This window comes from Myxine glutinosa, chromosome 7, assembly GCF_964187855.1.
Source record: "Myxine glutinosa chromosome 7, kmMyxGlut1.1, whole genome shotgun sequence".
NCBI lineage: Eukaryota > Metazoa > Chordata > Myxini > Myxiniformes > Myxinidae > Myxine > Myxine glutinosa.
The window spans coordinates 106,317,603-106,339,101 of record NC_136267.1 but is presented as its reverse complement, the minus strand read 5'-3'; the positions used below and the strand labels follow the sequence as shown (position 1 = coordinate 106,339,101).

General features: G+C 43.8%; 1 protein-coding gene across 9 annotated transcripts in view; it reads right to left on the bottom strand.

The window, feature by feature from the left end:
• Positions 1 to 3,426: 3,426 nt before the first annotated feature.
• TEX10 (testis expressed 10) overlaps positions 3,427 to 21,499 on the bottom strand; it is a 289,903-nt gene continuing 271,830 nt past the window's right edge. For 3 of the 9 annotated variants that reach the window (XM_068123101.2, XM_068123103.2, XM_068123100.2), the window contains exons 15-17: positions 8,277 to 8,568; positions 4,220 to 4,312; positions 3,427 to 3,565 (exon numbers count right to left, since the gene is read on the bottom strand). In XM_068123101.2, the coding sequence (XP_067979202.2) occupies positions 4,238 to 4,312; positions 8,277 to 8,568 (367 nt within the window). In that variant the 3' untranslated portion in view covers positions 3,427 to 3,565; positions 4,220 to 4,237. Of the gene's footprint in view, positions 3,566 to 3,880; positions 4,313 to 8,276; positions 8,569 to 21,499 lie in introns of those variants that run through there. The other 6 variants (XM_078782092.1, XM_068123105.2, XM_078782091.1 and 3 more) reach the window with 5 other exon arrangements.

Sequence of the window (21,499 nt, the reverse complement as noted above, 5' to 3'; positions counted from 1 at the left end):
ATCTTGAAGGCCTTGGTTTCCACGGCATAAAGTTGAGCAAGATGCGAGTCCAGTTGTCAAAGTCGAGGGTTGGTTTAAATCTGCCTAGGGAGCTAAGCTGTCGAGTTTTAAACAGCCTCTAAGCTGTCGAGGGTTGGTTCAAATCCCGACCCAGCTACATTCAAACTGTCATCCCATTGTTTCACAGTGAGGAAGATTCATAAATGTGTCGTCTCTTGGATGGACGTTAAACTGGGTATCCTGTCTGCCAGCATTAGTGGCGGATGTTAAAGATCCCATAATGTTCTTCAGAAAGAGTAAGGGAGCTTAGTTTTGCTGCTGAGGAAGCTTAGAGCTCTTCCATATGCCCCCAATATAAATTCCTGACTATGTACAGACTTGGCATTTAATATGGAATAAATATTTTTTCTTGAATTGGGTTTACTTTCTGAAATCAGTATATCAATCTGGTGAGTTTCTTTTACCCTTCGGTGATGTCTTTGTTGAAAGAACCATGTCACTGATTGTCTTTCGCAGCAAGAAGTCAATAACAGGATGATATCACAGGTGGCGTGACAAAATGTAAGGACAGGTACATTTGACGATTGGCTTCACAATCGGGTATATAAGGGTTGTTGCGTTCTGTTTTAGTGGAAAACACTGCTGCACGTCTTCAAAAGTTATTGCCGCTTCCTCTGGAGATGGTCCGTCAACTTGACAATGCTGTTTGTCATGGAGTGGTGGCTTTACGAAATTCTGGCATGAAACAGCATGCTATTGCTCGGCAGTATGGCATCACTCAAGGTCAGGTATCAAAGATCCTGAAACGAAATGCTCAGAGGGGTGTCCCGACTCCAATACCGAGGGCAGGACGTCCACGCAGAACCACAAGGAGAGATGATCGCCAGCTGCACCGGTTAGTCTGCAATGGCCGCACCAAGTCAGCTAATCGGCTTAGGGCTGAGTGGCAGCAACTGACAAATGTGCCTGTATCCAGAAGGCTAGTCAACCAACGACTGGTTCAAGCTGGCTATCGTGCCAGGCATCCCCTGAGAAAGCCACGCCTGACCAGACAACACAGCCAGCGCCGATTGCAGTGGGCCAGAGAGCACCGTGAATGGCAGGCAGGACACTGGAATCAAGTGACCTTCAGTGACGAGTCTAGATTTCTGGTCTATCGTCAAGATGGCCGCGTCCGAGTGCGCAGACAAGTGCATGAAGCCCACAACAAAGATTGTATAGTGCCAAGAGTCCAAGCTGGAGGTGGTGGGGTGACCGTTTGGGCTGCTTTTCATGCAGGGAGCAAAACTGACCTGGTTGTTCTGAATGGAAACCTGAAGCAGTTCAAGTACAGGGTCATTCTGGAAGAAACATTGCTTCCATTTGCTCGTGCAGCCTTTCGAGGAAACTTTGTCTTCCAAGATGACAATGCACGGCCTCATCGTGCTCGCATGATCCAACACTTTCTTGCTGACCGTGGTGTAGAGCATATGGAGTGGCCTGCCATGTCCCCGGATATGAATCCGATAGAGAACTTGTGGGCAGAATTAACGCGTCAAATCGACAACTTGGACCAGCAGCCGACCTCTGTGCGTGAATTGCAGCAGACTATTGTCACTGCATGGCAAGCGATTCCTGTCCAAACCTTGGCAAATCTCATGAACAGCATGCCTCGACGTGTACGTGCTCTCCTGAATGCTCGTGGGGGTTACCCGAAGTACTGAACTGTAATTTTACTGTCCATAATCCCAGTCATAATTTAGCTTTTGTTTATGTTGAAATTTTTTTTGGCTAATGTGCAAAATAAAGATATACTTCTGGAAAACGCACAGAAGTTTAACACAGTACTGTCCGTGAATTGAGTTCGATATCAGTTTACATCACTTTCAAGGATCAATTTATTTGCTTCGAAATGTCAAATGTGGTTTTTGTTTCTTTTAAAGGTCACATTAACAAAATCTAGAATAATTTCAACATAATTCCAATGAACTTTTGGTTCCAAGTCATCTTGAAAAGTAAGTTAACCCCCACAAAAAAAATATTCCATATTAAATGCCAAGTCTGTATATAAATTGCCTGTGGGGCTTTGTATTGACTTTTGGCCCTGGGTGTCACAAACACTAACTACGCCACTGTTATCACCAGGAGGCCCGACCTAACTTGGGACTAAGTAGGATACGGTTTGGGAGAGAAAAATCATGGAAAAACACGACCAGCAAAATAGCAGCAATGACATGATCATGACGTTGACCAATATGCCTCCACCCACACGATTACATCATTAAACATACTTGTTCCACATTGGATTTAAACCTCTTCGGATGTTCTCAAGCATCACATTTTTACATGACATGACCTCTGACCTTGCACGCTGAAATCTAATTAGTTAATCTTTGTATCATAATATATACTTATACAAGGTTTGGTAAAAATCCAATCACTGGATCACAAGTTAGCGAGTAACATAATTTTTACCTAGTGGGACCTGACCTTTGACCTCATGGTCCCATAAATCTGATCAGTTCATCTTTGCATCATTATACATACTTGTACCATGTCTGACTTATATCCCTTCAGCCATTCTTAAGTTATTGCGGTAATGACCTAGTTAGTTAGTTATTGCCTAAAAACATGCCTCCAGCAACTTAGCCGGCAAAAAATAAAACAGTAAAATAACATCTGGGCCGTGGAACTTAGCTTATATTAACTGGTTTATATGAGCAGCTGCTGATCAGGACGACCACGGGCACCAAACCCCGAAAGTCCTTTCAGTTCACATAATAAAATGATTGACATAATTTTTCCAACTACAGCAGAAGGCATAATTTCCACACATACAGTACATACCTACACTTTAAAATGTTTTCAGGTGCAGCTGATTAGCTCTTTCACGAGCCTCGATGTTGAATTAAAAAAAAAAAAAAAAAGCCAGAAGTATCAATTGATAAAATATTCCAATTTATTTTGTGATTTTTATTGTTGGAGAGGGCAGGAGGATAGAAGAAAAGTAACTTTCAAAGCTCAGCATGTATGCAAGATATAATGATGCATAACGTACCTATATAAACAACAACAAACTTATTAACTACCAATAATAGAATAGGTCCGGTGCACTCAGACGTTCAACCTGTGTCGAGATCTTCAACAGCTGTAACCACAATTGTTTTTAATCATCCTTTATGGATCTGTTTGTCAAATATTATGTTGTCTATACAGGATATTGACATATTTAAGGAGCCTAATATTATGTACAGCTTCTTTAAAATCATTTAATCAAGATGCATTTCTCGCTTTACTTCACATTCTTCACTAGAGAATGGTAACATTTTTATTCCAATAGTCCAAATCGCTGTTTGTTAGTCTTATAGTCTTATATATAGATAATATATATATATATATATATATATATATATATATATATATATATATATATATATATATATATATATATATATATATATATTGTGTCATCACTGTTCATACAGCCAGTTTGTACCACACGTTGAACAAGGAGCTCGGCATAAAATGTACGTTGTCTCAAAGTCATTGGGATTTTCTTTTCTCACGTACAATTACTTTTGCAGTTCTGTAATGAGATGAAGTCCGATCATTCTTCATTACATTTCAAAAATGCATAGATAATACGTAAACAAACAAACGTTAAGAAAATACTTCAACTGGGTCGTTCATCCTTTTGTTGGATTTTGGTTTTTACTTTTTCATCACATCAAATATTTGAAATTTACTTTCACCTCAATGTTAACCTCGGCTCTCGTTGTTGACAACGGCAACATCGAATCTGTTAAATAGATTGCAAATCAACATTGAAATTTTAAACTGTTATATCTTAACATCACTTGAAAGTGTGGAAAAAAACAATTTGGTTTGCTTTCAGCCAGTAAATGTTTCTGAAGTTTTATTTCACACATAAAACAGGCTAAATTCGGAAATTACCCAAAAACCCATCATTTTTTTTTTTCCCAAACATGACAATTAACGTTATGTACTTCCCTCAAGGCCTTATATGCTCAACTCGACTAAAAACATCTTACTGCAAGGTGGTTTGGTCATTGCACCACTTTATGATTAAGTTGACTGAGAAAATGGGGACAATTTCATATTCTCCATTTTAATACTAAAGAGGATAAACAAACAACCATTTTCAACATAAAGATGTTTGTTGAAAAGAGGAAGGTTATAAGTAAAGCTCATTGAGCTAAAGACAGACTAAGACAGTTACCTTAGGTGGTCATACATTTTAAGCTGCAGTGAGTAGGCTGAAGTGACACCTCAACTCTGTCATCCATCGCTTGTCCTCTTGCGGACCAGCAGCCTGAACCGAGGCAACAGAGACAAAAATAATTACACAGTTGCATGTGACTTTGATGGAAGGTGGCCTTTGTTCACACAGTGAAAATAACCAAGTTAAATTCAAAGAAAATGAAAGGAAAGCCATAAAAGGCATTGAAGAAAACACATCTCACTTTGCACCAAAGTGAAACCCTGTGGGTTATGGTAGCATCCCCACCAATGAATTATTTAAACACCCAGTCAGGTGGATAAAGGAGTTAATAATAGTGTCTGGGTAGAACCCGTGCCCTTTCTATAATGGTGTATGGAAATGCCTTCCCTGGAATAATGTTTAACATCCTCTTTTTTTCTCTCTCAGCCATTTCCGCATCAGTTTCAAGCATCTGAAGGTAAAGATTAGAATTGTTTTCTTCGTTGTTTGCACAAGGGAAAAACAACATGAAATGCTTACAAATGCCTTTTAGTGATTGGCAGGGTGTTGTATTTTTTTTTAAGCATCAGCATTATACAAATGTATAGCTTGCAATAAGCAAGCATGGAAGTTGAACAAAGTTGAAAAATATTTTGTCAATGACAAAGGAAAAAACAGCTACTGATAAAACCTTGCATTTTCATATTTTGCCATCACAGGTGTTTGCAACGAATGGACAATCATGTCTTTTACAGGTGAAATCAAAACTCAAAAAGTGATATTACTCGAGTAAGTTCACATCACAGAAGCTCATTATAATAGTTGCAAAAGGTATCAACATGAGAAAGCATGCACACGAGATAAGCAAAGCCAATCCCTCGGCCAAAATTGCCGTTTTGTCAAAGGCGGCTAACTATCGAGCAAACTTGAACTTACAGCCGATAACCAATTCACACCAATTAGATTTCCAGGTAAACAAATCACTAGCTGGCCTAGTGATAATACAGCACTTTTAATGTAATGAGGTATTGGTAATCAAATGGTTCGACAACTATACATTGCAAGTTTACAAAGCGAAATGGTGAACCACAACTTATGGTCATATGTTGTAAATATACGAAACAAGTTTGGTATTTTAAAAGTAATCAAATTTCAAAAAGGGTTTGTATGTTTACCTCTCGTAAAGCACGAGCATAAGCACGTATAGAAAGCATTACATTTATTCTGTATTTTCCAAGGAGGAGGGAGGGGGAATTCTAAACCTGATAAAGTAAGTAGCATCCTGCCACCTAGTGGAACTTACAGCATTAAACAGAGTAAAAGGATGTAATGAATGTGTCTCGAGAAATCAGAAAAACAAAACTTAAAAATGACACAAGTTGAACAAATATGATGCCGTACAATTGAGAAATTGAAAACCCCTTGACAGGCAAAGGGCAACCATGACAGATAAAACTTGCTTGAATGAAAATAAAGTTGTTTTTTGTGTTTTCTTAAGGAATGCATTGCCTTCAAACAAACTCTTCCAGCCAACGATAAAAAGGACAGCAATAACAATTCAGTAATCACGGCGAAAAAACCCTAAACCTCCAAAATTTTGGAGAGCTTGGCATGGAGAAGCATACGCCACACATCATTAATCAAAAGCTGGGCCTTATTCCACTACTGTCCGGCACGTTCATTACCCAGCCTAATTAAACAGATCTTTGAACTGGGATTTCAGGGAGCTGCTAACAGATTACCATTAATTACAGGAGAGAGATTATGAGCCATTAGGTGCAGCCTGATTCTGCCCCCGTTTCATCATGGTGGATTGCTTCTAACAGAGCAGAGCATTGAACAGAACCACCTCCCATTTTTTGCAAATTATCTTTCGCTGTGCAGACAAATTATTGCCCTACCTCCCTCCTCCTCTCTCTCTGTACATATATCTTATCTCTTCTCTTCTCTTCTCCTTCTTTCTCTCTCTCTCTCTCTCTCTCTCTCTCTCTCTCTCTCTCTCTCTCTCTCTCTCTCTCTCTCTATATATATATATATATATACACTATGTATGCATGAGAATATATTTTATATATATTTATAAATACCAGACTATTCATGTAATATCTATACATTAGGCCTTTTGGAAACCCGCAAACGGGGGTCAATTCAAGTTTCCGAATCTGCCTCTTTTTTTGTGACTCCAAGCAAACTTCTGAATAATGTTACAAAAATTGATGACAATCACAAAAAAAAATAAGGAGAGGTGCGGGAAGGGGCAATAACAGCAAGTACATGTATAAAATAAATAATTGTGCCACATTAATGTATTCATCAACACAAAAAATGCATATACAATGAGCCAAACACTTCAGCAGTTTTAGACAAAGAGAAAAACCAATTACATTTTCATATCTGCAAGCCACCACAAGCAATTATATATTGTGTATTAAAAACACTTTTTACCATTAACAGAAAAAAAGTCGTTTTATGGGCCTGACTGGGTCAATTTGCATGGTCTAAAATTTTTATCTTACATGAGAAATTTATACTAGATCTCACTGCATTTATATGGAATATTTCATACTTTAAAATTACTCTTTCTGGGGAAAAAAGTAAAGTTTGAAGTACTGTAGTTGGTTTTTCATCTTAATGTGAAAAATAAATTATACTTCCAACATTTTGCCTGGGATTACAAAACACTTTTGTGTCTAATCTAGCAATTTCAACTTGCTTTCACAAAAGCAAAATCAGTTTTTGATTAAAAAAAGAAAGTCAGTTTTATCTCTTAAAAATAGTGCTTGCTCTTATATTTGCAACTGTGATATGAATACCTTTAAGATAGATTTTGAAATTTTAATTGAATTGAAGCAAGCTGCATTTGTTGACGAAAATAAATACTCCTCTTGAAACATATCATTCAATAAACTGGCACTTCCTTCCACGTGCACCTTGTGATAGTTGGATGGCCAGACAAAGATCAAATCTGAGTACACAATGGAAAAGTATGCTTTGCAATATATATATATATATATAAAACACAGTTTGTGTGTGTGTGTGTGTGTGTGTGTGTGTGTGTGTGTGTGTGTAATGTTATCGATAGACTCCGAAACGGAGAGGCTCACGTGCTTGATATTTGGCATAGACATGGCCATTGAGCCTGGGACGAACATGGCCGAGACCATATTTGACGAGATCCATTTTTTTATTATTCATATTTACCTCAGCGCATTTCAGCGAAGTACCCGCTAATCTCAGCCGGTGCCAGAGCTCGCTGATTCGCTCAGAGCGATCACGTGATGTTCCATCCCATCACACGTCACACGTTTGCACGTAATTCAGGGCGAAAAGCGATTGCGTTTTTTCACCTTTATGCGATCGTGTTTTGTGTCGATTTTGTGCGATATGAATTAAATTTTAATTCATATTTCGTGTTTACGAATTCGAATACGAAGGATTTCCCCTTTCCCCTTTCGATTTTGAATACGAATCGAATACGAGCTTGAGTCGAGAGGGCGAATGTACGGGTTGGGAATGTACGGGTCTCCCTTCCCCCGCCCGGCAACGCCGGTACTGGAGGGCGTTGGTCACAGGATCGGTGAGTCTCCAAAATCCGCTTCGTGCTCTTGCGAAGATGCAGGACGATGTCGCGATTGTTGTGCTGCTCTCCGACCATGAGAACTGCAACGGCATTGTTGATTGGCCCTCCCCTCCCCCTCCCCCTCCCTTTTCCCCCTCCCCCTCCCCCCTTCCCGCCCTCCCATCCCTCACCCCCCCACTCCCCTCCCCCCTCCCATTCCTCACCCTCCCCATCCCCTCTCTCCCCCTCCCCCTCCCCCTCTTCTCCACCTCTCCCCCTCCCCCTCCCCCCCGTTCCCCTCCCCTCCCCTCCCCTCCCCCGCCTGGCAATGCCGGGTACTTCTGCTAGTATATATATATATATATATATCAGCGGAAAAATAATGCCTCAATGAATTTTCTCTACCAATTGTTGAAAGAGGTATATTAAACACACATGAGAAAAGAGGTGACGACGTCACGATTGAGTCTTTTCCAAAGCAAGAATCAATAAATCAATCAATTAATGACCACCCACCAATATGGCTTGCATTGCTTCCTCCAGCAATGGGAGAAAGTCAACGAGCTTCTGCCGGACTGTGCTGTCTTCCATAACACATCGTAGGGCAGTTGCAAGGCTCAGAACCCTGGTAAGAGGATTGAAGTTCAATGCACTGCTTTGTCTGTCTGTAGTGCAGGTCTCATGCAAAGTCTCCTGTTGAACTTCCTTCCAGTAATTTGCACCATCACAGAGGCCTTTCAGGAAGGCTGGAAGAACCCCAGGGATGGTGGAAAGGCAGGCTATGCTTGCCGAGAGAAGCATCCCTCCTCTGTAAAAAGCATGCCATATTGTTCAATTTAGGTGACATTGTCTCTCCATAAGGTTCCAAAGAAGTTGCACAAATTAAGAAATGACAGAAAAACCCGAACTTGAATACAGTAGAACCTCTTTTATCCCAAATAGTCAGGACAAAGGGCATTCCAGATAAACAATATTTCTGGTTAATGAATGGCATTGCTTATTAAAAATGACAATTAACAACGTTAAAAATTACATTTTTGTGTGGATGTCATTGTGTTACATTGTATGCTAACCCTAAGAGCTATCCCCAGCCTTAATAGCTAACCCTAACAACACTAACCTCATTCTCTGTGTATTTAGACTCTCATTCTCTGTGTATTTTGACTCTCCATGTGCAGCCAATGGCAGGTGCCATGTTGGCCATGGAATAAACGAGTGAAACACAGTTTAGTCATCTGGGAATGATGTGCATGCTGATTATGTAATACCACATTAGGAGTTGACATTAACCTCTATTAATCAATTCCAGCTACCTATCTTTCACATTTGGGGAACTGTATTTCTGTCTCTGCTTAGGCATTGGAAGGGATTTTCACTAAAGCACTTTGTGTGTCTAAAACCTCATATAAACATGTTTAAGAGCAATTTTGAATGAATAAACTTCGGCAAACATGTTTTGCTTTTAGGAGAGAAACTGGTGATGTTGGATTGGCCACAAAACTAGGCCAGCTTCAGTTTGGATCGGCTTTTTCAATGAAAATGCTTTCAGCAAACAGATCTAAAGACCCAAATAAACGTTTTCGCATACGAGTCTAGATGAAGAGAAGAGACTGCTGAAAATGCCACCAACAGTCGGGAAAGAGTGTAAAATTGGTGCAAAGTTACCTCAGACTGGAACAACCCATAATTGCTTTGCCAGTTTGGAATAATCAGTAGTTGTCACACTTTTCATCTCTGCTAAGTTTGCTGATCTGGATTTTCAGTAAAGCACTTTCTATTTTAGAAACCTCATGTTACCATGTTTAAGAGCAATTTTGAATGAATAAATTTAAGGTACTCAACAAACCTGTTTGGATTTTTGGAGAGCAACTCACAATGTTCTACCAGGTTGGCCACAAAGCCCAGTCGGTTTTGGATTGGCTTTGTTTGATGTCAAAATATTTGAACCACTCAAAATATATATAACTATATATATATATATATATATATATATATATATATATATATATATATATATATATATATATTTATATATATATATATATATATGTCAGGTCGCAGATTTGTTACTGCTTAATGCTCTGTTATAGATGTCGTTTGACTAATATGTTATGTTATAAATGCTGTTTAAAAATGCTATTTCATAAAGTTAATAAAAGGTTGTCGCTTTGCTATAGTTTAAAATGAGAAAATACTCGCTTCATCTGTGCTGAACAGATGGCCTCGTTGGATACGTGCGCCCCTTGAAGGCTAGATAAGCCTAGTCGTAAACTTTCTCCCTTCTCCGCAGACGGCGCCTCAAGCCGCGGGCAGGAAAACGGATTATATGCGCTTGGAATGTGAAACTTTACGTAGGATGCTTGGATCGTGGACATAAACCTTTTGATAAACTGTTAAAACATTAACTATATTTTGTATAATCACAGTGACGCTTGAGTTACGATAAATATGCTTTGAATTTAAGTTTAAATGAGAAATGTGAACTGAAAGGTACATTTAACACCTGGAACTCATCAGAACGCCCTCATACACTTTATGGTCTTATCAGGACCAAGAATGCAATCCCCCTTCGGTGAGTTATATTTTCTGTCACCTCGGAGCCTTGAAACCACATCTGGTCCGGATCCTGACGGTGCGTGCTTCACTCCCCCAAGATGAAAGGACGGAGGACGGTGGGGGCTCGGCCCACTGGGGATGACGGTGGGAGGAACTTTTGCCAGTTTCTTTGTCCTCTCGGAGATTCCCTGATAAAGCGTGTCCCTATATAACTGAACTGTGAATCAATGTGTTTTCAGGAAGGTAGACATGGCATGACGGTGGTTCGTGCTGTAGACGTCTCCGTCTCCTCCAGATCTGTATTAATTTGTATTTAATAAAGATTCGTCATTCTCAATCTGTTGGTGAACTTCTGTTACGATCAAGGAGTTTGTTCCCCACAATTTATGGTGCCGTGACTCGGATGCAGCAGAGCAGGAACAAGAGAAGTGGACCCTGAACGACCGGAGGGAGGCTGACTGAGGCCGGCGCCGGCACGCTGATTTCTTTTAAGGTGAGAATTGTCTTATATCAAAGGGCTACTTTTCCAAATTCGAACCTCCCTCCCTCGAACGGGCACAGTCCGTTTCCTTGCCATCTGCACTGCCTGCTCTCCGAACAGAAATTGTAAGTAAAGGCTAAATTACCAGCCTTAGAATGGCGAGCCTTTGTTAAATTCACCAGGATAACGTTAAGAGGGTAACGGGTAACGCTAAGGATAACGTTACAGTTAGCAAGGAGGAGGGGGAAATGTGAGGTCGGACAGCCATAAAGCTGTGCCGGTGACCGAGAACTTTCCAGGAAGGAACAGCCCACAGACAAGATGGGGTATGCCATTGCATGCCAGGGAAAGAAGGGCTGTGGCTAACGTAGAGGGCCAAAGGAACATGGCCAGGAAAAGGGAAATGCGCAGGTACCAGGTAGGCTTGACAAGAAGGCAGTGACAACTACGAGGTCAAGCCAGGAAGCTCGAGACTAAGCTTTAGACAAGAGGGCAGGAAAGTTGCTGAAGCTGTAGGGACAGAGGAAGCAAGCAACAGAAATCCAGATAGAAACAAACCAGGACCAGGTGAACAAGAGAAAATAAATAGGCTCACAGCAAGGGGCCAGGTAACCACAGGTAGGAAGGACAGAAATGGTTTTTGAAATATTGAAAATTTAAGCATTACAGCTGTAGTTATTGAAGCTACAAGGACAGAGGACAATTAAGTAAGCAGTTAAGCAAGTAAATCAGCGGTTGATGCCGCTGGTCCAGGATCCAGACCAAGACCCCGCGGTAGGGGAGGTAGCCACCATGCCTCTACCCCCCCAAGCCCTGAGCCCTGTCCCCGGGCCACAGGCGCCACCTCTCCCACCCCCGCCCCTGTTTCCCCAGGGGTTAGACCCCCAGAGAACTAGACCAGCCGCTCCTCAGGTTCACCTTAGCCCGGGCAATCCATTTAGAGGACAAGAAGTTAGTGGGGCGGACAGCGGGTTCGCGGCCCCAGTAGGGCTAGGAGAACTGTACCCCTCAGAGGAAGGGTTCACGGAATCGGAGAACCCACAGCCTACAATCGGGATGTGTCCCTTAAAAACCATAGGACTGAGAGCGGGGGGACCCATTAACATCAGGGTACCCTGGAGAGAATCAGATTTGGCGTCTATGCAGGAGCGGGTGAGAACCTTGCTGGCTGAACAGCCCGGTCAGATACCGGAATTTATGCGTTTGTGGATACAAAATACAGGCGCAGATTGGCGGGACGTCTGCCACATGGGGAAGGCTGTATTGCCCGCGCGGGTGTGGGACCAGGCCAAAATACACGCACGCTGGCCAAATGTAGCACCAACCCCGGCCCAAACCGTGGCCCAGACCCTCGCCGATTGGGATGCCCTTGTCGACCTATTGTTGGCCGGGGTATACACCGCACTGATGCCAGCCGCGGGGCCAGATTGGAATAAAATATACGGCCTAAAACAGAAACATGGCGAAGCAGCCATCGATTGGAGAGAGAGGGTAGAAAGAGCAGTGTTAAAGTGGGGAGGACTGGGCCAGGTGCGGGCACAAGATCTCCCTCGCGCTGTAGTGAACAATTTTTTGGTAGAAGGGATGAGACCGGCAGTTAGGAAGCGCATTCAAACGGCTATGATAGGATGGAGAAACACCCCAACCGACCAACTAGTCGAAGCGGCCGAGCAATGTGGCGACGGTGACGATAAGAAGGCCGATGTGAAGGACGACATGTTGCAAATGCTTGTCCAGGAAAAAAGGGCCCCCTCCCCAAATTTGGAACCCACAAGGGCCCCCTCCCCAAAACTGGAACATACAGGGGCCCCCTCCACAGCCGCAGAATTGGGCCGTGCAAAACCACCCACCCCCCCCCCCCCCCCAAGACCTGAGCTCAGTCCCGGGGCTCTAGGCAACACCCCAACACCCCCGCCCTGCCTTCCCTTTCCACCTCAACCCACCCCGTCCAACCCGTCCCAAAAAATCCTTTTTCCTTGAATGAGAGATGTAATATGAATGAACAAAGATTGTACATGGGAGTGGCTGGAGGAGGGGCATGATTTGAGTCGATCTGATTTTCGCGCGAAGTCTGGGAGACTCACTGGTATACGAATGAGGAATGAATGTATATTGGGATATTAATTGACGTGTGTATCTGGCCAATGTATTTGTCTGTATGACATATGCAAAGCAGAGGGTTTCGGTGTGAAGCTTTGTAAGTGGTCTGCTTGACGTGCGGGAAATCCAGGCCGGGAATGTCGATTTTAGCATCTATCCGAGGGACCAGGTGAGGTCCTTAACTGAGTCCGGATTTTCATTTGTTTGGGAGTGTTTGGGAGCGATTTGATATAAATCGGGCCAGGAGAGCACTCGGAGGAACGTTGATATGAAGCGGTTTCTTGGAGATGGTTACAAGATGGGCTGCTTTTGTCTTTCGAGTGGCAGTCGGGCAGAAATTTGGAATTTGTTGAATTAAATTCAGAATTTGAATTGAAATGTGTGTTTGACTTGAATTGAAGAGTTCATTCAATGGCAGATTGAAGAATTCAGTCAATTCAGCTGAATTCAGAAGTTGAATTTAGAATACGGAGTTTGCTCAGAGTGCAGGTGATAACCTGCCTACTCAAAAAGGATGTGCCCCGCACGGTGGGAGGTCCGTGAATGGTTGGCAACGGGTTTCTTGAATTTAATGGCAGGAATTATGCGATTAACGATTATATTGTGTATTGGTGACTTGTGGATTGTATGACTATATCCCTGAGGCCGATGTGACCTTGGGAGTCAATGGGTCGTGTAATGAGAAAGATTACAGTTTGCTGGTGTGAAATTATGTCATGGTGTGAAATGTCATGGTAGAGGTGCGAAATACACACCTTTGATCTGAAGGGAGAGCGGAGGTTGTGGTTTCATTGCTGTGTCTGTATGTGGAGTTATATTTCCGAGGCATGGATTTCAAGGAGGAGGTGTGTGCCCCGAGAGGATTGTGGGTCGCAGATTGGGCACTCTGGGTGGGCACTGGGGGTTGCAGTTGTGTGGGCACGAGGAGGTGTGTTGATGAAGTGTGCAAACGAGGAGGGATGTGCGAAAGGTGTGCACCAGGTAGTAAGGGTGCTGCATGGTAGAGCACGTCTCCCACGGAAGTTCCTGGGCGGATTGTTGACGGTTGTTTGATTCGTAGGGTGTTGGCATTTTGCAATGTGGAGCCTCAATAATGGTCATTTGTCTGTCCGGATGGGGAGTTCTTGCAGGGGCGGAATGTCGCCGGACTTGTATTATTTGTGGGATGAAAGCGCTGGTTACCCCAATTCGACGTTTGTACCACCTTTCTCCGTTTGAAGTTTGACCTTTTGAAGTTTATTTGACCTTTGTTCGAGATATGCAAGGGAAAGAGGTCAGAGGTAATTCACTAACCTTGGAAGAACGACAGGCGGAGTCAGTCTACTGGGTGTTGCTTTAACGGCAGGATATAGAACTTAAATCTGGAAAGAAAGGACATATATTGTTGGTTAAAACTGAAATCATGTACGTAATTAGTGAACAGAGAATATCGAGTTCTGTTTGTTGTTGTGGTTGTCGTTGACGTCTCAGTAGGTGATTCAGGGGACTCAAGAAATAAACAGATTTCCGGTGCCGACCGGAAGCGTCAGGTACAGTATGCTTTGAATTTAATTTAACCGGGTCGAGTACAGTGACGTGTTTGATCGAGCTCTGGGGATAGTCATGTTAAATGGAGGACATTTGGGAGGATGAAGAGATGCAAGTAACATGGATTAAGTTGTGGTATCAAGAGGTGGGTGCCTAGGTGTTGTGGTTATTATAACTCGCTGATTATGGGGGGCGCACCAGTAGAGATCGGGTTGCATGGTGGAGCATGCATGCATGGAGCATGGAGCTTGATGGAGCTTGATGGAGCTTGGAGCATGCATGGAGCATGGAGCAGGGTGGAACACCCCGTGTAGTTGGAGGTTGCAATTGCGTGAAATGCAGTGAACATGCCCGACTTTTGGCTTTGCGAGGCTCTAGATAGAAGTTGGCATTTCGATACTGTGGATTATATTGTGCCTGTCTGGAGAGGTGATGTCCTGTGCTGAGGCTGGTGACACGCCTCTGTTATTTGTCTGTCTGTCTGTCTGATTGTAAGTCAGTGGTACGATCCTATGGAGGGCTAATTGAGTGCTCAGGCGTCATTGTTCCATGGAGGTAAGGTGTGAAATATAGCATAAATAAGCTATAGGTAATGGAAATATGGCAGTGTAAGCTCGCTGAGGAAGAGTTACCTGTAGTGGAGGATGTGGCAGATTAGTGGATTAAACATCGGAAAGCGCAGGTCTTAGAAGGGAGTAGTCAGCTTCGATGATGCAACAGTGTATGAGTGAGTAATTGTGATCTGTTTAAGTGTAAGAGGCGGTGGAGATGGATTCGGAGGTGATGAAAGCGTGGATGAGGGTTTCTGCAGCCATGGAGGAGAGGGATGGACGGAGACGGGCGATGTTTTTAAGGTGAAAGAAGGCTGTCTTTATGATCTGTTTAGTGTATTTGTCAAAGGAGAGGGTTTGGTCAATGATGATGCCAAGATTCCGGATGTGAGGGAAGGTGGATACTGGGAAACCATCAATGTTGAGGGCAGAGTTATGGGTGGTTGAGGTCGTTGTTGGTTGTTGTTGATCTGAAGCCAGGATTTTATTTCAGTGATGCAGTTTGTCAGGATAGAGCGGGTTTAGTCCGGCAGATATGTGAAGAATTGTGGTAGAATTGTGCCTTTGATGATACAAGCATGAAACTTGGCACACAGTTAGGGCATACCCTTACAGTGAAATTTGGATGTAGGGGCATTCCAGATTTCTCCTTGGCCCAAAATGGCGGCTAAGAAGGACATATTTACCTATTATTTCAGACTTGTCATTTGTGCTGCTATTGAAACACAATGTAATGAGCATATTATAAATTGTCATGTACATGCTATGCAATACCTTCATACTGGGTTCAAAATTGGAATCTACGGTGGCCTATAAGGGGCAGAACAAATGGTTTACCATTGCAATAGACAGGACTGGTCTAGCGGTTTAATTATTTAACTTTGCATGACTATCTGATTTCTCCTGGGTGTAATTTTGGTTCAATACCTTTATATGAACAACTTTGATGTAGCTTTATGAACTTTCCTATCATAGACTAGGTGACCATAAGGAACAATGCAAGGCTAGTGAAAAGTTACGAAAGCGAATTACTATATTTATGATAACTAGGGCATGCCCGTACTATATATATATATCTAAAATTATATCCCCCCCCTCTATTTACATGAAATGGTTTGGTCCAAAGCGAACGGCTTGCGAGTACGGTGACAATCCCCCCCCTCTATTTACATGAAATGGTTTGGTCCAAAGCGAACGGCTTGCGAGTACGGTGACAATCCCCCCCCCTCTATTTACATGAAATGGTTTGGTCCAAAGCGAACGGCTTGCGGAGTTTGGTAAAGAAATCGCCATAGCGTGCACAAACGCGCAGGAAAGCGAAAGAATCGCAAATTAGTTTTAATTAGTTTTAAAACATAGTTTAACGCCAACATAGTTTGCCAACGTGAAATAAATGAATACGCTCTCAAATGTGCCGTCCGAGGCAGAGTCTGTTCGGCACGTTCGGCACACGTGATAGCTCGCTGCTCTCTGATTGGTTGAATCGTTTTTTGGACATAGCTCGGTAACTACTTGTCCGATTAGTATGAAACCTTGAAAAGGCACATCCTCGGGTCCCCAGCAATATACCTGGCAAGTTTAAAGTATATCGGACCCGTGGTTGTCGAGAAACAGCGGTCACAGACAAACACACAGACATACACACATACACACACACACACACACACACACACACACAGAGATTACTGGAATTATAGATAGATAATGTATGTATTTCTTTTTCAGATGATAACTCGACTGCACTGCACCTTCGCTCATTGACTGTAGTAGCTACCTAGATTTGGTTCCCAATTTGTATATTGATTGGATGGTGGTGGTGGATAATGCTTAATTGACAATGGCCAACAAAAATTTCAAGCTATTAGACCCCCAAAGCCCTAGTACATCTGGAACAAACATGCCTTATCTGACAGATTGGGAGAAGTGTGTGTTATGTCAGGAGGTCACCGATGAGGCCCTTGCCTGTCCAGCTGATTCCAAGCGAACCACAGGGTCCGGATACCAAACTCTTGCAGATTATCTCCTCACCTTCAGCCAGATGGGCTGCCTGCCAAAATCTCTAGAACTGTCCCGCCTGGACGATGGTGAAGGTATCCAGTCAACCTTCCAGAGCCACAAGGCTAAGTGGCATGATTCATGCAGACTGAAATACAACAAAACTGAACTGCATCGGGCACAAAAAAGAGAAACGTCTAGTGAAGAAACCGCAAGTGTCTCAAGAAAGTACACCCGTCACAGAGTACATGTAGACCACACACAGCCACAGCCTGAAAAGTGTTTCTTTTGTGACAAACCAGCGGGTACTAATTCTCTGCGAAAAGCTTCCACCTTCGACCTCGATAAACATGTCAGGACAGCTGCCCTGAAACTAGGAGATCAGGCACTTCTTGCTAAACTGAGTGCAGGTGACCTTATAGCACAAGATGCACAGTACCACGTGAAGTGTCTGGTGTCACTTTATAACAAAGCAAGGGCCACAAGCACAACACTGAATGAACAAGATGATATCAATCACGGTATAGCACTTGGAGAGCTAGTGTCCTACATCGATGATGCCCGCACAGATGCTCTTGTGACACCAGTGTTCAAGCTGGTAGACCTAGCAAGACTATACACCACCAGGCTGGAACAGCTTGGAACAGTCTTGACCAGGCGTGTCCACTCCACCAAACTCAAAGATCGAATCATGACATATTTTCCAGACCTAGAGGAGCACATGTCCGGTCGAGATATTCTGCTTGCTTTCAACCAGGATGTTGGCTCAGCCCTTCAGAAGGCATGTGATCACAACACTGACAGTGATGGAGTTTGTCTTGCTAGAGCCGCAAATATAGTTCGTAGAGACATGTTGAAAATGAACTCAACATTTAGTGGTTCATTTGAAGCCCACTGCCAAGAACATTCGGTACCTAATTCGCTTGTATCACTAGTTTCTATGATCTTGAATGGTCCTAACATCCAAGAGCAGTCAAGCCACTCGTCGGTATCAACACCTACTCTCACAATCTCACAACTCCTTATGTTCAACAGTTACTCACGCCGCAGAGAGAGTAGCAGTACTACCACGTCCACGAGGCACAGTCACAATCGGGAGACTCCCCTGCCTGTGTACCTGGGCACCCTTATCCACACAAAGACTCGAAAAAGAGACCTGGTTGATACTATGTTCAACCTGGGTCTCTCGATCTCCTATGACAGGGTGCTTAGCATCTCCACGGACTTGGGGAACAGAATCTGCCGTTTCTTCCAAAATGAGGGTACAGTTTGCCCCCCTGAGCTAAAAAGTGACCTCTTCACAACTGGGGCAGTGGATAACATTGATCATAACCCCAGTTCAACAAGTGCCCACGACTCCTTCCATGGCACTGGCATTTCACTTTTCCAGCACCCAAATAGCGATAGCCGTGGAGTTCAACGGGTAAACCCAGATGACACATCAACAACAGATGCACACCTGCCACAGTCATACACCATCGTACCTCCTGTTGTTCTGGGTAAATGTGACCCACCTGTACCCAAGCTAGCGGGTCCCAACAAAAGCAACTGCCAACTCATCCCTGAAGCAATGCAGATTGAGTACAGGTAACTGATTATTGTGTTTGAACTGTGGACAGTTATATGTGTACCTAAATAACCAAGACTTGTTAACTTGTGTGGACTTGTTTGTTCTTAATTGTGTTCATTATCTTGCATTTTGACAGGTGGCTGGAGCAGATGGAGAAGACAGTGCTATCTGACACACCACTGAAGGGAGACGAGACAGTATCATGGGCTGGATACCATGCCAGCAAGCAGTCTATTCCAGAAGAACCAGAGTGTAGTGTGGCCTTAACTTCATTGCTGCCTCTCTTCTATGACCAGGCAAAATCTGTGGCAATGATTCGTCACTCCATGGATGTCATCAAGAAAGCAATCGATATTCTGAATCCAGGTCAGATCCCTGTAATCACACTTGATCAGCCACTGTACACACTTGCCAAACAGATCCAATGGAGATGGCCAGAAACACACGGAGAAGATCACTTCGTCATGGTCTTTGGTGGACTCCATATTGAGATGGCAGCATGGAAAACCCTCGGTGACCTTCTGGATAGCAGTGGGTGGACAGGCGTTCTGATGCTTGCAGGGGTTGCTACAAGTGGTACTGCTGATTCCTTCCTGAAAGTGACCCATGTGACACGCACACGACGAGCACACCAAGTCACAGCCAGTACTCTCTATCTTCTCCTGAAGGAAGCCTACAGCCAGTACACCAGTGGACTAGATGAGGGACAGGATACGATACCACTAGATGACTGGTGCGGTGAACAAGCCAATGCAAGTCCACAGTTTCAGTTCTGGTTCCTAATTATGCAGCTAGAACTGGCAGTCCTGATCTATGTGAGATCCGTCCGTGAAGGAAACTTCCAACTGTACACTGATGCTCTGACCAAGCTTGTACCATGGTTCTTCGCCTTGGGACATACAAACTATGCCAGGTGGATCCCAGTTCACTTGCGCGACATGGTGACACTTGCAACAAAGCATCCAACTGTATATGCACAGTTTCTGGCAGGAAACTTCACCATGAAGAAGACTACACGTGCATTCTCTGCCATAGCCTTAGACCAGGCACACGAGCAAAATAATGCATTGGTGAAAGGTGATGGAGGGGCTGTAGGTCTTACGGAGAATGCTGCAGCTTTGCGCCGATGGATGGTGTCTGGTCCAGAGATGGCCAAACTGATCTATAAGTTCGAGGCCACAACAGAAAAAAGAATTAGGAAAACTGAACTAAAACACCATGAACAGACAAAGCACACGCAGGTAGCCTTTGCTCGAGATGTGAGAGCACTCACCCGTGTCATAGGAGAGATGGGGAACCCATTCTGTGACGACAGCAAAGATCTCTTGGTGCTAGACAGCAGAGACCTGGCAGACCCAGCAGTCATCAACACCCTTTACCAGATCGAGAAGCTGGGAAAAGAACAGTATGACACATATGTGAACGAGAGGCTTGTACATCAGACAAAGCCTATCACTGACCCAATAAAAAGAAACAATCTCCCTCTCTTCAGCCGACCCCCAGTCAGAGAGAAGTCAAGAACAGAGTTGAAGGTGGTATCTCTGAAGAATGACTGCGTTCTGTTCTCCAGGCTGTTTATTGCATCCCAGACACGGAATGGAGATCTTGATGAATTCTTTGCACATGAAAACCAAGCTTGTCCCCCTGCATTGTCACAAATGGGCAAAATCCGGCTTGGAACCAAGTCTGATCTGGTTGGGTGCTTAGAAGATCTGATCACCTTACGGGAAAATGATGATGTAAGCCCCCCTGTTGAAGTCATGATCCTGGATGGAGCAGCCATCGTGAACATGCTGGCACCTCGTAATGCGAAGACCTTCTCTGAGTATGCATCACTAGTATTCTTGCCATACATCACATCTCAGATACAAAATAAGAGCAGGGTTGATATTATCTGGGATGAATATTTCCCAGACAGTTTGAAAGCCGACACCAGGAAGACGAGGGGTAAAGGCACCAGGAGACGAGTTGAGCCATCTAGTTCCATCCCTCGAAACTGGCAGGCCTTCCTTCGCATAGACGAGAACAAGGTGGAGTTGTTTGACTTTCTAGCAACGAGGATAGCAAACATTGAGACTGACAAGCAAATCGTCACCACAAACCACAAAGAAGTTTTTTGTACACAGCCACGAGATGTTACTGGTCTTTCCCCGTGTAGTCACGAGGAGGCAGATACAAGGATACTACTCCATGTCCAAGATGCAGTCAGACAGGGCTATACCAAGGTGTCAATCCGCACAGTGGACACAGATGTTTTGATCCTTGCAGTGGCAGCAACTGGATATCTTGACATCGATGAACTCTGGGTTGCTTTTGGCACAGGGAAGAATTTCAGGCACTTGGCAGCTCACGAGATGGCTGTGGCACCGGGACCAAACAAGTGCCGAGGGTTGCCATTCTTCCACGCCTTCACTGGGTGTGACACCGTGTCCTGCTTCGGCGGAAGGGGGAAGAAAACAGCATGGGAAACATGGAAAGCCTATGATGAGGTCACCTCAGCTTTCTGCGCACTGGCTGCCACACCAACCATTTCAACTGCAAATGACAACATGGATCCACTGGAGCGTTTTGTTGTTCTGCTCTACGATCGAACAAGCAGCCAGGAACATGTTAACGATGCCCGCAAGCATCTCTTCACCCAGACTGGTAGATCAATAGAGGCTATCCCACCAACGCAAGAAGCCCTCAGACAACACATCAAGAGAGCTGCCTACCAAGCCGGCTTTTGTTGGGGCCAGATGATGATTTGCGCACCTGAGCTCCCATCGCCAAGTGAATGGGGTTGGAAACAGAGTAATAACGGCTGGGGGATATATTGGACAACCCTCACAGAGGCAACTGAGGCATGCCGACAATTGATTAGATGTGGATGCAAGAAGGGTTGCAGGAAACAGTGCAAGTGTGTTAAGGCCGCACTCCAGTGCTCAGCTCTGTGTCACTGTGCAGGGGAGTGCACACG